This window comes from Lepisma saccharinum, chromosome 28, assembly GCF_977018435.1.
Source record: "Lepisma saccharinum chromosome 28, izLepSacc3.1, whole genome shotgun sequence".
Classification (NCBI taxonomy): domain Eukaryota; kingdom Metazoa; phylum Arthropoda; class Insecta; order Zygentoma; family Lepismatidae; genus Lepisma; species Lepisma saccharinum.
The window spans coordinates 4,669,642-4,685,795 of NC_139256.1; the positions used below are offsets into that span (position 1 = coordinate 4,669,642).

The following is a 16,154-nucleotide window of genomic DNA, read 5'->3' on the forward strand; positions in this document are numbered from 1 at the left end:
ATCGCTCAACAGTTTCGGTGCCAATGAGAAACGAGGAAAAAATCGTCTGCTGGGCAGCGAGGAGCGAATAGAAGCCAGAAGAGAGGCGCTTACGTAGACGCGGTTGCAACGTTGCGTATTTTAATTGGCTGCCTGGCTTTGACTTTCCCCAGCACGGAGAAAAGCCAGCGATCAGCTAGCGCGGGAACCGGGACAGGTTGTAACAAACGCGGTTGCTCCTACCAAGGCGTTTTTCTTTACGCACATCTCAGTACACTTGATTACAAAAATATTCAAATGATACAACTAAAATTTACAACTGTCATAACATTAGAAAAGTGTTTAAATGGTTGTAACAACTGTAAACTAGAATAATGGTTCTGTAATGCAAGCAATACGTGTACCCAACGGTAAGAGAAATAATAGGCGAATTGTCCATGCATTTTCATTTAGTCTTTTTACAAAATGTGATGGACATGAATTGAAATAAAAATGTCAATAAGTAGAGGACAAGATTTACTTTGAATCAACAGAATTTCATTCCGTAAAGCAGCATGAGATGTACAGTAGGAAAGAATGAAAATACCGATGCACAGTTGGCCTACTATTATCTTTGCCGTTGACTGTACATACAACGAATTAGAAGTCTAGTACGAGATTAGGAAACTCATTACGCATTTTTCTTCTGTTTTCCAGATACGCAATGTGGGGATTGGTTATACTTCTGACGTCATCGGGGATTTTTGCCGCTTCCGCTCAAGATGCAGAACTCCCTCCCGATCTCGGCAAGATGCTGTCGGAAGCAGCGCTGAAGGTTGCCGAGACGCTGAAGGAGCAGAAGGCGAACCCAAATGCCAAGATGTCAGTGGTGCCCGTGTTGGTCACTCTCAAAGACAAGAACTTGAAGTCCGTGGAGATCATTCGGCGCAGCAAGGCGAAGATTCCGTTGCCCGTGTACGTGACGTCATCGCCTCTCCTGGTGAAGGAGCAGCCTGGAGGCAACAGGAAACATTCCAGGAAGCTGGAGATCGACCTGGACGGGATTCCAGTCATCGAGGGCGTTAGGATGCCCGATGATGAGTCGGATCGTCAAGTTTGGAGGAACGCCAGGGTTATTAACGGGAAGCTATTCCCCAAGAAGGACTCGATGGTTATTTTGCCGCCGGAACAGGTCGTCAGAAGCGGTTTCCCAGAACCTACCAGCGAGCGCACTGCTAGATCAAACGTCGAGCCCGTTTCCACCGACCAGATCCAAGCCAGGATCCTCTTTCCGGATCAGCTGTCCAATTCCACCTCTCCAGGGTTCTTCCCGGTCGCCAGCTACCCGTACACTCAAGCAGCGGCGTCCAGCGACGGTGTCAGGTCGCCAGTGAGGCAGTACCTTCACCCGGACTTCGGGCCACAGACCGCCCGTACACCTCAGTACGTCTCCACGCACAAGCCCGTCTTCTTCGTCCGCGACAACCCTCAAGATATCCACGACGACCGTAACCCGTACGGCTTCGAACCGGCGTCCCTCACTCAGCAAGCGAGCACGGTGTCCCTCAAGACGGCGAACCCCAAGAAAACCCTGTCGCACCTGTACCAGCAAGCTATGGATGCGTACACCACAAAATACAAGCGCCAACCTTACACCTACAATGGGTACGCTTACGGGAAGTACCCTTACAACTACAAGACTGCAACCGCCAACGGGTACACGCCGCAACGGTACGCGTCGTACGCTTCACCTGTACCCTACGGCGATTACCACAACAAGTACGCTTTGAAGAAGTCGCAAGCAGTTCGCCAACAGGACTCTCTTTACTACCAGAAGCAGAAGCCGTTTTGGGAACGCATCGGGGACAAGATCCGAGAGCATTTCCAGAGCAGCATGAACACCATGACCGACTTCACGCGTCCAGTGGTGCAGCCTATCATGGAGGCTTCGAAAAGAATCACCCACAATCTCGGCTTCTCGCGCGACATGAAAGAAGCCAGCGACAAGATCGGAACGGTGGCCGGCACGACCTCTCTTGTCCTCCCGGCCTTAGGTCTGGTGGCCGGAGGGGCCGCGTTGGGTCTCGGGGCTGTCGCCGTCGGTCGCTACCTGGACGACAACACCAAGAGGAGCAGCTCACAGCTGAAGGACGCAGACGAACACTCCATCAGGAGGCGGTCGTTGGACCCCGACGTCCAGGAGCAGGAGTACTTCCAGAACATCCTCCACAGCCTGGAGGTGAACCAGGACGCCCTCCTGGGTCACTTGCAACGCTACGGGAACGACGGCTGGAAGGAAACTCCCTGCGCCAAGAAGATATTCTGTGACGTCATGGTCCAGCAGCCGTCTGACGCCATTTCGCTCATGGAGAAGAAGATGGCGACGTTTCTTTCTCTGTAAGTACAACTCTTATTCTTCTGGTTTCCTAGCTTACACTGTCCCCGGAATCTCTGGAGCAATCGAACGAAAACAAGTCTCTGCGCAAGTAGTGACCCGAGACTACGTGGGAACGGGAGAACGTGGAGGGGGGAATGCAACTGCAGCTACAAGCTGTTTGCAGCAGATGTTCTTTGTAAATGTCAATTGGTCAATTCATCTAATAAGGATAGTACATAAGGGGGAACCGAAATTCTGTAGACTTGACGGTCTCAGAGGTGCCAGGACAACAAGCGACTACCCCTAAAAGTTGGCTGGTGGAGGCGGGCTTCTGAAGGGGATTCCTCCCCCCTTTTTCATCAATTTCATCGTAGCATCACTCGCCGGCTCCGTGGCGGAGTGGTTAGCACATGGCGCTTCCACAACAGCGATCCCAGGTTCAAATCCCAACTGGGCATGGTTTTTCTTTGTGTGTCCCTTTGTCAAATCAACACCTATTCCCATCTTCCCCAAGTTGAAGAAAAGCGAAGTAAAATAAACCAATCAATCAATATCATCATTCATCATCATCGTCGAGATTAGTCAAAAGTGATAAGAAAGCGACGCTAACTAACAAAAATCAAAGCATATCTTTCTTCCTGTTACCAGGGCCTCCCCGAAGGCACAGTGATAGCGTCGTCGCCTTGTAATCAAGGGTCCCGGGTTCGAGTCACATAGTGGTTCGGATCCCACTTTAAACTGTAAGTCCAGTCAATCAATCAAGATATATTCCTGTTACCAGAACGTCGACATAATTTGCAGAATATAGAGGGAACCATTGTGCAATCTTCCTGAAAGAAACAAGCTCACAAACCTTGTGATTTTTGAAAGAACATCTCGCAGAAGTATCAATCATGCCTAGAGACAAGATTTAACACCTGTTCTTCTCCGAAAACGCCGTCAAAATATATTGTTTGTTGTCCTACATGTACGTTACCATTGTCCTTTCGTTGCGTTCGCTGGGGAAGTTGTTTTCTGTGTGAAAGTGGGACGCCCTCAGGGTTAGTGGTACTTGCCTTGTGAACAGGAACGTCGGGTCGAGAAAAAACATAAAGAAGGACTCGAAAACATTCAAAGGCAAGTGTTGTGCTTCAAAATGTCATTTCTGAACGTCAAATGTTCCCGTGTCGTTTGGCCCTGAACATGAAGGTATTGGCGTTAATTGGTATTCCGCGCTTTCAAGCAAATGTTGGAGAGAAAGTGAATGAAAGTGCCCGCATGCAACGGCAAGGGAAAGTAACAATCAGAGGTTGTTCTATTGGCAATGCAAAAGTGAAATGGCACAAGGTGGTAAGGTTTGGTACATAAAATAATAATAATAACTAACTTACTAACTCTCTAGCCTTCTTAAACCCGAAGGTTTATGGCTGCAGCAACAAAGGCCTTCCATCTGTCCCTATTCTGGGCAAGATCAATACAATCCTTACCGATTTCCTTTAGGTTCATCCTAACGTTATCCCTCCATCTTCATCTTGGCCTTCCTTCTGGTCTCTTATCATCAGGTTTCCCAACAAGAATCCTGTAAACTCATCTTTCCTCTCACATTCGTGCCACATGGCATGCCCACCTAAGTCTTCTTGATTTAATTATTCTAATAATATCTGGACATGAATACAAATTATGTAGTTCTAAATTATGTAACCTTCTCCACTCACCTGTCTCCTCATCCCTTTTAGATCCAAATATTTCCCTAAGGATCTTATTTTCAAATACTCTCAATTTATGTTCCCCTTCCAATGTAAGGGACCAAGTTTAGCATCCATATAATACTACAGGCAAAATTTCTGTTTTGTATATTTTAACTTTTAGTTTCTTAGATATTATACGAGACGATAAAAGTTTATGAAGAGAAAAGTAACATGCATTTCTTGAATTAAGCCTACTTTTTTATTTCCTCTTTAATATAATTTTCATTTGTTAATATTACTCCTAAGTATTTGAATTTGGAAACGAGTTGTTATCAATAATTAGATTTTGATTATTACCTAACACTTGGTTTCGACCTGTAAGCATATATTTAGTTTTCTCTTTGTTAACTTCCAAAACTATCTCTTCAGCTGCTTTTACAAATATCTTAGCATTATTCTTAATTGTATTTATATCATCCCCTAATAAGTCTACATCATCTGCATATGCTAACAACTGAGTCACACCATTTAATTTTAGTCCTTCTTTAGTTTCTTTTACCTTCCTAACAGCATATTCTAAGGCAAAATTAAAGAGCAATGGAGATAATGCATCTCCTTGTTTTAACCCATCATGAATTGTAAATTTGTCAGACACATTAATACCCACACGAATTTTACTTTCTGTTTCACTGGTGCATACTTTTATCATATTAACAAGCTTCTTAGGTATTCCAAACTCTACTAATATATTATATAATTTCTGTCTTTTGACCGAATCATATGCTTTTTTGAAATCAATGAATAGCCTTTGGGTATTTTGATTATATTCCCACTTTTTCTCAAGTGTCTAACAACAGTAGAAGGGCGATGTCCCAAATCAGGACGTCTCAATTCAGGAACTATGATTAAAGTTCCCTAGTCAGGGTTTCACGTGGAATGTTTGAAGTGGAAGGGGAGGGGTAAGGACCTGTTTTTGAGAGGTTGCTGCACGTTGTCCTGAAATAGTGTACAAATACACAATATATCTGTTTCCAGAAAAGTGCTGTGAATTGCAGATATTTTGATTGTATATTTCACAGTTCTTTCTTTACGGGAAGAAAGGTTACGATATATTCTTCAACTTGGTTTCCTATTGCGTGTGATCATTTGGGACTATCAAGGGCTCTGTCTCTCTCTATTTCTGCCTTTTCCTATTTTCTTCCTCTCATGGTCTTTTATTTCCTCTCTCTGCCTCTATTCTATATTTTCTTGCTTGTCTTTCTCATTTCTCTATTTCCTTTTTCCTCTCTCTCTCTCTCTCGCTTCTCTATTTCTTTCTTTGGCTTCTGTTTCTTTTACTCTCTCTATCGGCTCCCTATTTCTGCCTTCCTCATTTCTCTCTCTCTCATTCTTTAAAGCATTGGTTCCCAAAGTGTGCGACACGCCGCGAAATATTCCAATATTTTCACTGAAATTCAATCAAAGTTATGATTCCAAATAATATTATGTGCTCATTTAGGACTTTTTATATACAAAATGTTTGTGAATTTCAAATATGTGTTTATTTTTTAACTTAAGGCAAGCAACCTAACATCGCTAACTGAGCGTTGCAAGTGTTAAGCCCGCATCACACGGAACTGGATTTCCAGTAGGTATGCCCTAGTTGGCGCTGGACTTGCTATCAATTTGCTAGTTTTCGCCTCACACGATACTTATCAGCGTACTTGTCGATAGACTTTTGTTCCCATACGAGGAAAGTTGTAATGGCGGCTGCGTGAGAAGTAAACAATGTATCACTTCACATTTTTAAAAGCCGATAACTATTCAACCGAGAGGAGTAACGTTTCGTAAAACGTTATTAGGTACAAACCAATGGCGCTGCTTAAATACATACTTAACAACGTTTACTGTACACGTATGGAAGAATATTTTAGTGTTTTCAAATGTAAACACCGTGCACTCGGCATAGATGGTGTAACTCAACGCGCCTTTCATGCTGTATACGTTATACATTGCTGGAGTAACACTCGGAAACCACAGACAAAAACGCTCCATGCACACTCACAGATTATCTTCACATGGCGAAACTTTGCTCTGATTGGCTGTTCCATAGAATCCAGTCGAGGAAAGCAAGTAGCAATTAGAACATGTCCTATTCCTCCAAAGCAGTCAGCCAGGGGCTATGATTGCTACCTAGAAAGTTAGTTCAGCGCCAAGTGGAGCATTCCTACTAGAAATCCAGTTCCGTGTGATAGGGGCTTTAGATAGGCTTGGTGCCACGGAGAAATCTTGAAATACTAAGGGCGAAACGTTAGGAACCGCTCTTCTTTATCTCACTCAAAACACTTTCTTATGATGACATGTGTACATGATGCCAATATTTCTAACTTAAAGGATACAGCGTTTCAATTTTGACACCCTTTTTATAAAATTTTCTGTCGGCGCCAATGTGAGAACTACTCAAAATATTGTGCTATGTTCATACATGATCGTAGACTCATTTAGTTAGTTACACACACACACACTTCAGATGTACCGAAAAGTTGACACAAACGAATTCGTTCCTAATGACATATCCGCTTGCTTGTGTAGCTTTGGATAAGAAGTAAATAAGAATGAAACGAGAGCAACTTTCTCGCTCGGCTGATCCCGTTTCGAAAGCGACTTTCGCCGCTCACCCTCCGAGCAATGTCAAGGCAGCATCCGGCATCCCGGAGTCAAGAACCTCGGACAACAGCGTCGGAGGAAGCAAACAAGCGGCTCTAGGTCAGCTCTCTGCAATCACTACGCTTATTCATCTCTTCAACTTTCATCACTTGGCGTGCTTGATGAATCGAGGACTTTGTTCTTAATCACTCAATATAATAAGTTAAGTTACCACCAACGAGCTCATCCCAAACTAAAGCTAATCGAGAAATGATCAGGGGCACCAACTTTTGAAAAACATTGGTTGGGCTCAAACATTTAAGTTATAAGCTCTCATAAATCCTCCCTTCCTAAAACTATTCTTTGCGAAACTGGAAGGTTTGAAGAAACGAAAAAATTGCAGACCAACAAATACATCCTCGCTTATTTACTGATTGTAATAAACAATGCACGAACTACGATAACAAATATAATAATAATAATAATAATAATAATAATAACACGACAAATTATTTGGTGGCCTCGGGCCCTACGGGCTCATATAAGTTGGCACCACTGATTGTACTGGTACTATTATTTCCTTTGACGGTGAGTGCATTTAACAGTCGATTACCAATCTCGTTACCGACAATTCAGGATTCGAGTCCCAACTTGAATATGCTTATTTGGTAGTGTTCCGTCATAAAATTCACCCAATCACCATTAGCCTAAAAAAAGACACAAAAGTGACATAGTACAAGAGAAAAAACAATATTATTTTTACAATTACGACAGTATCCCTACGCACCGTTAGATCTTACCGTTATATTTAATATCGTTTAAAATTTCAGCCTGCCTGTTAAGTTACAAAATAAGGAAGCATTTTTATTTAGATTTGAGTGCTTTATCATGCATAAAAATAGATAATAATTATAAATTACAGTTGTGTGCACTATAAATATATTTTTAAAACTTTTTACTTTTACCGAATCATTAAAATTAGATCATTTAGAGTAGATATTTAATGGCCGTTAATATTTTAAAAACTTTGTTTGTACGGCAGTTGGACGCCAGCGGAAAATGACGGTATTTTGATTGAATTAGATTATTTTACGTCGCTGTTGGATAATCTTGACGAAAATTGGTCTTAGGTGGGCATTTCTCCAGCTTTCAATTTTCCGTCAATGTTTTTTTCTGTTTGTAAATGAAATCTATTTCTTCAATTTATGGATATCCCTTGACGATTTGGGCTGTAGAGGTACACTTCTCAACTTCTTATTTGACCGCCCCGAAAGAATTCTAAGTCCGAAAATCGTAAACTTAGCAACATTGCACTTCAGCGCCAGCTGAGAGTAGCCAACTTTGAGTTCGTCATTCAACTAGACGAAAAACGCTGCGGTGAAAGGATTCCAATTTCGCACATTCCATGAACTTATAAACTATCAATCGCTAATATAATACACACTGAAACTGAAATAGTAAATTGAAATAAGAATAAGAATGAGAATCGTGCGAAATTGTAACAATTCTGCGTGCTCGACTTGATATCACATAGGTTTGAAACACTGAACAGGGGTTTTCTCCACCTGGAGTAAATCGCCATCAAGTTTGACTAGAAAGAGGCAAATTTCTGAGGAGTTTATGCGACATTTTATTTACAATGCCCTGCACAATATCGAACAGATCTAAAAGAAATCATTTATTTCACGACTTGTGGAGAAAACATGCTGGAACACAGGAAGATCGATTTTATCATAAACATCTACGTGTTTGTAAGGGAATGTTGTCATTAAGTTAACGTAGAGCAGTTGGTTAGACGCTGGTATCCATATTTTTCAACATACTGGAAAGGTCGCGGGTTCAAATCCCACCCTCTATTTTTTTTTTTTTTTTTTTTTTTTTTTTTTTTTTTTTGTGTGTGTGTGTGTGTGTGTGTGTGCTAAACAGAGACAATTGATATTTCAACACTGTAAAATATCCGATGCACACTTCAAGGGATGTCTCTTCTGCACATTTTCTCCCTAAGAAGGTTAATGCTTATTCAGTTGCTTGCCAGGATTTAAGGTTAAAACTTTTTGTATTTTAGCTATTCGTCATAAGCTGAGTTAACACACATTATGACTAATTTACATATAATATATATGCATTCAGGATGCTGTAGGTAATGGTATTTAATCCTGGGTTCGAATCCTGGTCAGGCATGGGTGTTCTTTGTAAGTGTTCCTTCATCAATTTCATCATCCCATCACCCATTCTCATCTTCGCGATGAACCAAAAACGTCACAAAGGCGAAGTAAATTAAACCAAATCATCAATCAAGTAATGGAATTTAAGATAAGTATTGTGTACGCTCTTCACTCCACAACTAAAATATTAATTATTTCAAAATACTAACACACAAACACACACAATTATAATAGGAAATAATCCACTACATTGATGTATTGAATTTTTGTAACGAACGGGAGAGTTTAATGTATTCAATTCGCTAAGATTGGTTATGTGATGTCGTTTATTTAGTAATGACTGTTCTTGTTCCCCTCACTTCGATCTTCCAATGTATCTAAATCTAATAATAAATCCCCAATAAACGTAAGTAAATACCTTTTGCGACCGAGGCCGATGCGATAAAAATCTACTAATAACTATTTATATATTACGTGACATCTAATAAATGCAAAACTTGAGAATGATCATTAATTCGGCACTGCTTTATATCCAAAATACTTGTCTAATTTCAACAAAATAATACTGTTATTTCAACAGAAAGTATATCTAACGAACTTTCCACCAAATTCGCAATATTCAAAACAGCCACCCTCAGACTTGCTTATACGTTACTTGATTCTGCCATTCCACGTGGCACGTGATTCAGTAATATAATTGAAATGGTTTCCGAAAATTCTAAACGCTTCATCATTACTGCCACCTCCTGATATACACAGAGAGATCATCCAAGAACAGTATATATATATTTTACGTCCGATGCCATACTCCTTCCGAAAATAAAATTCGGCAGCATGAGGAATCGCAGTTACGACCACGCTTGCCAGTAACAAGCACGTTATCCGTCATCCCTTCAATCCCTGAAGATAAAAGAGCTCTCGAAACCTCCGAAGCCTATCCAGAAATAACCTCGTTGATATCCCGGTAAATCCTCTTCATCAAAGTTCGCATGAGTTTAGGCAAAATTTGAGCTAAAATACACTGCAAAATACCGGGCATTTGTGTAGAGAGGAACTTATCCACAATCTGTGGCAAAGAAATGTTTGGAGCACTGGCAGGTGGTTGTTGCCGCAACCATGTTAGGAAACTTTTTGTCTATTTCCTTGTAGAACAGTTGGTAAGACGTGTATTTTTTTTATCTAAAATGAAAGATCACAGGTTCAAATCCTAGCCGCTCAATTTCTTTTCTGTTGAAGTGAACACAGAAGTACGATATTTACTGAATACAAAAAATTTGAAATAATTAACCTTGAATATAACAGATTACTCTATGAAAAACAAATCGCATGATTACAACTCTAGAGTTTCAAGAGTATTCCTTACGCATACTTTCATTCGACGTCTTGTGTATATTTCTATAATAACATGAGGTTTTATATAAAGCAATGTGTCCCCAAAACTGTTTATTGTTCAATTTCCAACATGAACATTGAAACTTGAATGTTTCGGTGATGTTGCATTAAGACCCGAAGGAATCAATTTTATGAGTGGAATAGATTTATTATGTGAATAAATATGATGTTGCAATTATTGTTTTGGGGAGAAGATCGTTTAATTATTGTTTTTATTGTTTTTTTTGTGGACGAAAAAATTGTGACAAAAACTTTACTAAGTATTACATAAAAAAAAACGTGAAAGCTGAGCCGGGTTTGAACCAATACCTCAAAGAGAAAAGATGAACGTAAGAAGATGTATGCTTGTCTGAAACGTTACAACTACGCTACAGATGTTCCGAACGTGTGTGCGTGTTTAGTAATACCAAATACTTTTACACATGGATGTAAAGAGCACTCGTTGTAGCACATTTGTCATAATTATTCTTTATTTATTTGTTAAATGAAAGTAATGTAATTGTAAATAATGGTTAAATTTATTTTATTATTCTTGACATCCTTTTCTGGTATGAATTCGTACGAAACTTTTCATGGCTGAATGTAATTGGAAGTCGTCTTTGAACCAACTGCAGCATCACGTGATTAACTATACCAATAGGAGACCTTATTTCCTTTGAACTACGCTCTAAACAGAGGCATGCAACATTTCTTTCTTCAACCTCGCGAAGAATGGAGCACTACAACAAATCCACAAGAGAAAGAGTGATCGGTTTGATCGAGGGAGCTGGATTGTCACCTGGTTTAGCTGGCGAGCAGTGTGGCGTTCCAGCACGGACAGCAAGGAGGTGGTGGGCTCGATACGAAGAAACTGGTGAGGCATCACGGAAAAGACGCGAGAGCTGGGGCCGTGTTTCGACACCAGTGCAAGACGATCGGCTGATAGCGGAGTGTGAAGCCAATCCATTCCAGTCAGCCACTCAACTCAAGGCAAGGGCCGATTTTCCTGGTTGCCCACAGACAGTTCGGCGGAGGCTGGCTGCTTCTGGTTTACGGGCACGAAGGGCAGCAAAGAAGGAGGTCTTGACGGATGCACACAGAACTGATAGGCTAGCATTTGCTGAAGAAAATATTGATAGGATTTGGGATAGAGTAATCTTCTCAGACGATAAAGTATTTTCTACTGCAAATGATGGTCCGGTTCTGGTCTACCGGCGTCAAGGACAACGATTTGATCCCAATTTTTTGGCTAACTCACGTCGGCGTGGACGCGTGAGCGTGCCTGTCTGGGGTTGGATATCTCTCGGTGGCGGAGGTGACCTACACCGCATAGAAGGACGTCTCAACGGGATACAGTATGTGCACATTTTGGAGCATGTTATGGTTCCTGGCGTGCGAGCTTTGTATCCCGAGGGAAATATTGACTTCCAGCAAGACCACTCCTCCATCCATGATTCAGCCATCGTTCAGCGTTGGTTTTCTGAACGAAACGACATACATCTAATTGACTGGCCACCCATGGGATGCGACATCAACCCAATTGAAAATATGTGGGCCGAGGTCGTTCGATGTTTGAAAGAAAGCTGGCCCGATCCACCACCTCGCAGAAGTGATGAACTATTTGACCACGTCAACAATGCCTGGAATGAAGTGTGCACTTCGCACAGGTATATTCGACATCTTGTGCAATCCGTTCCTCGACGCCTGAGACATGTCATAGATGCAGGTGGCTACTGGACAAGATATTAAATAAATGTTCAATTTTCCCAAACAGTCCTTTTCAGGACTAACAAATTAAAAAAAAAATACACTCGTGTAAGAAATAATTTGGAACCTTTCATATATTATTGTCTTACAGGCCTCAATATAAATAAAAATATCCAGATGAAGTGAGGCTCGAACCCTAATCAAAGACACAAGTGGAACTGGAAATGGGTGCCTTTACCGGATGTGCTACAAAGCTACAACAGAATGAACTCCACAGCTAATACAATATCTTAATTTTTGTTTTCTATTCATGCATACACCTATTCTATCTGGAAAACGGTTTTCTTTTAAAGATTTAGATCACCTATTTTTAACCCTAAAGATCGTAAAGCATAACCATTCATTAGTTATTTCCTTGCTTTGTTGGGGATTTTCCTGTAACGAAGGCACTGATTTGCAGCTAAAATCGAGCTTCCCTTACCTGCTGATCTTACCGAATTTAACACATGTTCGTTTATCGTTTGTGCAACAATGGCCTTCTTAAATTATGTTACATTGCACCTCTGAGTGAGAGAGAGAGAGAGAGAGAGACAGAGAGAGAGAGAGAGAGAGAGAGAGAGAGAGAAGAAGTTGTGTAGCTTGTGGAAAGCAGGCTAGAATTATATTCAACACTTCATAGAAAAATATATTGAGAAACTGGAAACTATGGAACGATGTTTTCGCGAAAGGAAAACTTATGTAAGAGGAAAGTGAACATGCAGATAGAGTAATTTTAATCACAATGCCGAGCTGGACGCAGTAACGACGTTACAAGAAAACAACCTCTAGTTACCTTCAGTACAGAAACGTCTTGTCAATTTCTTAACTTATTATTATTGACTCATAATGTGTGTTAACACAACTTATGACGCACAGCTGAATGAATTTGATTGAATTTCTGACGAGTATTGACGAGCATATAGGGCCTTGGCCTATCTCCCGACTGCCAGTCTCCTTCCCACAATTCTACCTAGAGGTGTGAGTTCTTCAACTGGTATGAGGTGACGTGGGGTCAGCACGTCGAGCCCTCAGCCGTTATAGAAGATTTTTATGACCGGGTTACGCTACTCACTCGTAACTTCCAAGCAAAGAACATTCTATTTGTATCAGTGGTGTATGCTGGTTCTAACGAGTGGGTAATCTCCGACCTTTTGATCCTCAAACTCCAAAAGTTTCCGTGCAATTTATGTCAAGCTCCATATTGGATTTAGGAATATTGTGTCGGAATATTTGTCTTATTGCTACGATCACAATCAATTAATTCTCGTTATTGCAGTTTACTATACGTGTAGAATTTCAAATAATAAAACAAGACAGTATTATAAAGCTATAAAAAAACAACCTGTGAAATATAAAATGAAAGACGTGCACTAGTGAAATAAAAACCCGCAATATTAATTTAAGTGCAAAATTCAACTTACTCCAGGACCCGATCACTTGTGCCGTACCACATCCAAAGCACGCTGTTTGTCCAGTTCACGTCAATACGTGTCTTTGCGAAAGATTGCAGCTTAACAAAGGAAGTTATGTGACTTTTGGATTTTTCATGTTTGACACAAGTGTTGCAAAGATTACAGTATCAGCCACGCGTCCATACATTCTTTTCAGCCCCGAAAAGTAAGCACGGCCAACAAAAATGCAAAGCTTATTAACACTTATACTTCCTGTCAACCATGGTGTTTTGTCATAATTTGCTTGCGAAAATGCCTCACATATTCCCGATTTTTGTCTTTGTGTGTAGAAATAAGTTCAAGCGATGACACTGGCCTACCTGTATTAACAATTTGCAACTTCTCCTGAAAAGATCTTGTTCCAAAAGGTTTCACCAGCAAATCTTGTATCACATCCATTACCCTTTAACACAGCACTATCACGACAAACACTAACACCTTAATAAATAATAAACACGAAGCCAACGACTACACGCATTCAGTTTCACGCGCCAAACTTCTGTTGTTGTGCTCCTGGCTCAGAAAGAAATTCCCTATGAATGATAAAAGAAAATCCCTTTCCGAGCTCGAAATGACAGGTTTTTAAAAGTTCGAATCATTGCAGGTCAGAGCCAGAATTTTATTTCGGGATGGGGATCATCCCTTATTAGCAGCCGCCACATAAAGTTGAAACAGTGGGGTTAGAAGTCCTGAAGATGAATCTCAGATTATTACAACGTATTATGCAAAGTGTTTAATCCTGCTAATGAAGTAAAATTAATTATCACTATACACTTTTTAAATTAGATATTTGTAGGATTTCGGGGAGGGGGTGTTTCAGCCCCCCCGAGTCCTCCACCTGGTTACGTGCCTGATGTGTTTTTTTTCGTTTATGTTTAATTCGTTCATCTTCATCACTATTAATCTAAACAGGCGGAATATAGCAACTTAAATTAACTAATATATATAATTTATTTGGGACGGCGTAGGTTCGAATCCGGCTCTGGTCGGAATTTATTCGGCCTACGTATAGGGCCGGTGGCAACCCACCATCGTGAGGAAATTGGGAAGCTCCGAGTGAGTGAGCGTAACCCGGTCGAGAAGACATACAGTAAACGGCTGGGGGTTCGACGGGCTGATCACCCGTCCCCCTTTACTGGTCTAAGAACTCCACGCTCCAACAAGGTGACGGCGGAACAGTGTGGGAGGGAGACCAGCAGTCGGTAGGTAAGCCAAGGCCCTTCAAGGTGCTGTAGAGCTGTGGGTTATGTTATGTAATTTATTTTTCATATCTTTCCCTTTAAAAAATATTCAGTTCCGTGAAAGAAGTATTCTCGCTGCTTTTGAAGATTAGAGAGGAGAAACAATCACTATTTTTGTAAATACAAGGATTGGGGGGAGTCAGCAAATAGGTGCTTTAATTTCTTAAGCTTTGAATTTTAATTCAGTTTGCTTCATCTTCAATATTTAAGTTTTTCCCTTTTGATAAATTTATGTTCAAGTAACAGAAATCAGCAAGACAGAAGCAAATGTAAAGTGAAAATTAGCGTAGCATTGGTTTGCCCATGTTATTCAGTTTTCCTGTTCTTCGCACTCTACCGGGTATGTTTTCCCTATTCAGCGGAGGGAATGGAGAGGCTCTGAAGGTTGAGAGTGCGACCGGTGGACTCTCACAAGAAGGAGCTTACCCTGGGCACGGAATCACCGCGCCTGAAAAGCAATGTTTCCTCCCCCTCTTTCCTTTCTCCTCCCTCCTCGCCAAGGGTTGCAAGGGAAGCGGGAGGAATGACGTCAGGGTGAGATTCCCTGTAGACATTCCACCGGCTGGAGAAAGGTTCCCGGACATTCGGCGGCAAACGATTGGAAGTATTCGCGCGCTGGAAGCAAGGAAATGTATGCATCGAAATTGGTTTGGAAGAAAATTGGGAAGAAATGTGTATATATATACATTTTTTTTAAAAAAAAAAAGAAATACAGCCTGGTCATCTGCTATTACCTAGATGACCCAGAGTATACGCCGCTGATTTGTATATGTTTCTCTATTGTTGTTTTAAGTCTACTTGCTGCACAGACAGACTATTCGGTACTGGATCTATATTTTAAACTAGAATCCGAAGCAACGTGCCTCCACCGGGTGTTGAGCCCGGGACCCCTTGATTACAACATCCTGTTTAAGAACAGATATTAATGACATATAAGTTCTTAAATACGCGTATGTGTTAACATAACTTATGACAGCTGAATGAAAGGATAAGTTTTTCCTACATCCTGCCAATCACTGAAAGTTTAAGAACATTAGTAGAAATATTACTTGAGGCATGCACAGTGGCAACGATTAGACGGGGGGGGGGGGGTAGAGGAACAGTTGCCCTCCCACTATGCTAAACCTTATCTCCCAAGGGAAACCCCCAGTTTTGACACCTTGCCCCATCAGTTTTGGAACTCAATCGCCGCCACTGAGTATGCATCGCATAAATATTTACAGTAATATCATATAATCTTATATTACGTTATTACAACACTTCGTATTCGGTAAATAAAAAAGAAAACATAATCAGGAAGGGGTGGGATTTGAACCTACGATGTTTCGATCTTGACGAAAACAGTAAAAAATGAAAAGTGTTGTCATCTAACCAACTACTCCAGGAGATTTCTAACGAAAACCTCAGTAAAGCACGTTGATCTCAGTTGAAGAAACCTTGTGCCGGAGTTTCGAACCATTTTTCGCCAATAACCAAGGAAAATACACACTTTGCAGAATCGTTTGGTGTTGTGCAAGGTATCTTTCATAAAAATTTCGTATAAAATCATCATG

General features: G+C 41.0%; 1 protein-coding gene across 1 annotated transcript in view; it reads left to right on the forward strand.

Moving 5' to 3' along the window:
- The window catches only part of LOC145980544 (uncharacterized), a 73,136-nt gene that overhangs the window by 46,311 nt on the left and 10,671 nt on the right, over nt 1–16,154 (forward strand). The window contains exon 2 of the mRNA XM_083113561.1: nt 676–2,355. Coding sequence (XP_082969687.1) covers nt 683–2,355 — 1,673 coding nt within the window. The 5' untranslated portion in view covers nt 676–682. The remainder of the gene's footprint in view (nt 1–675; nt 2,356–16,154) is intronic.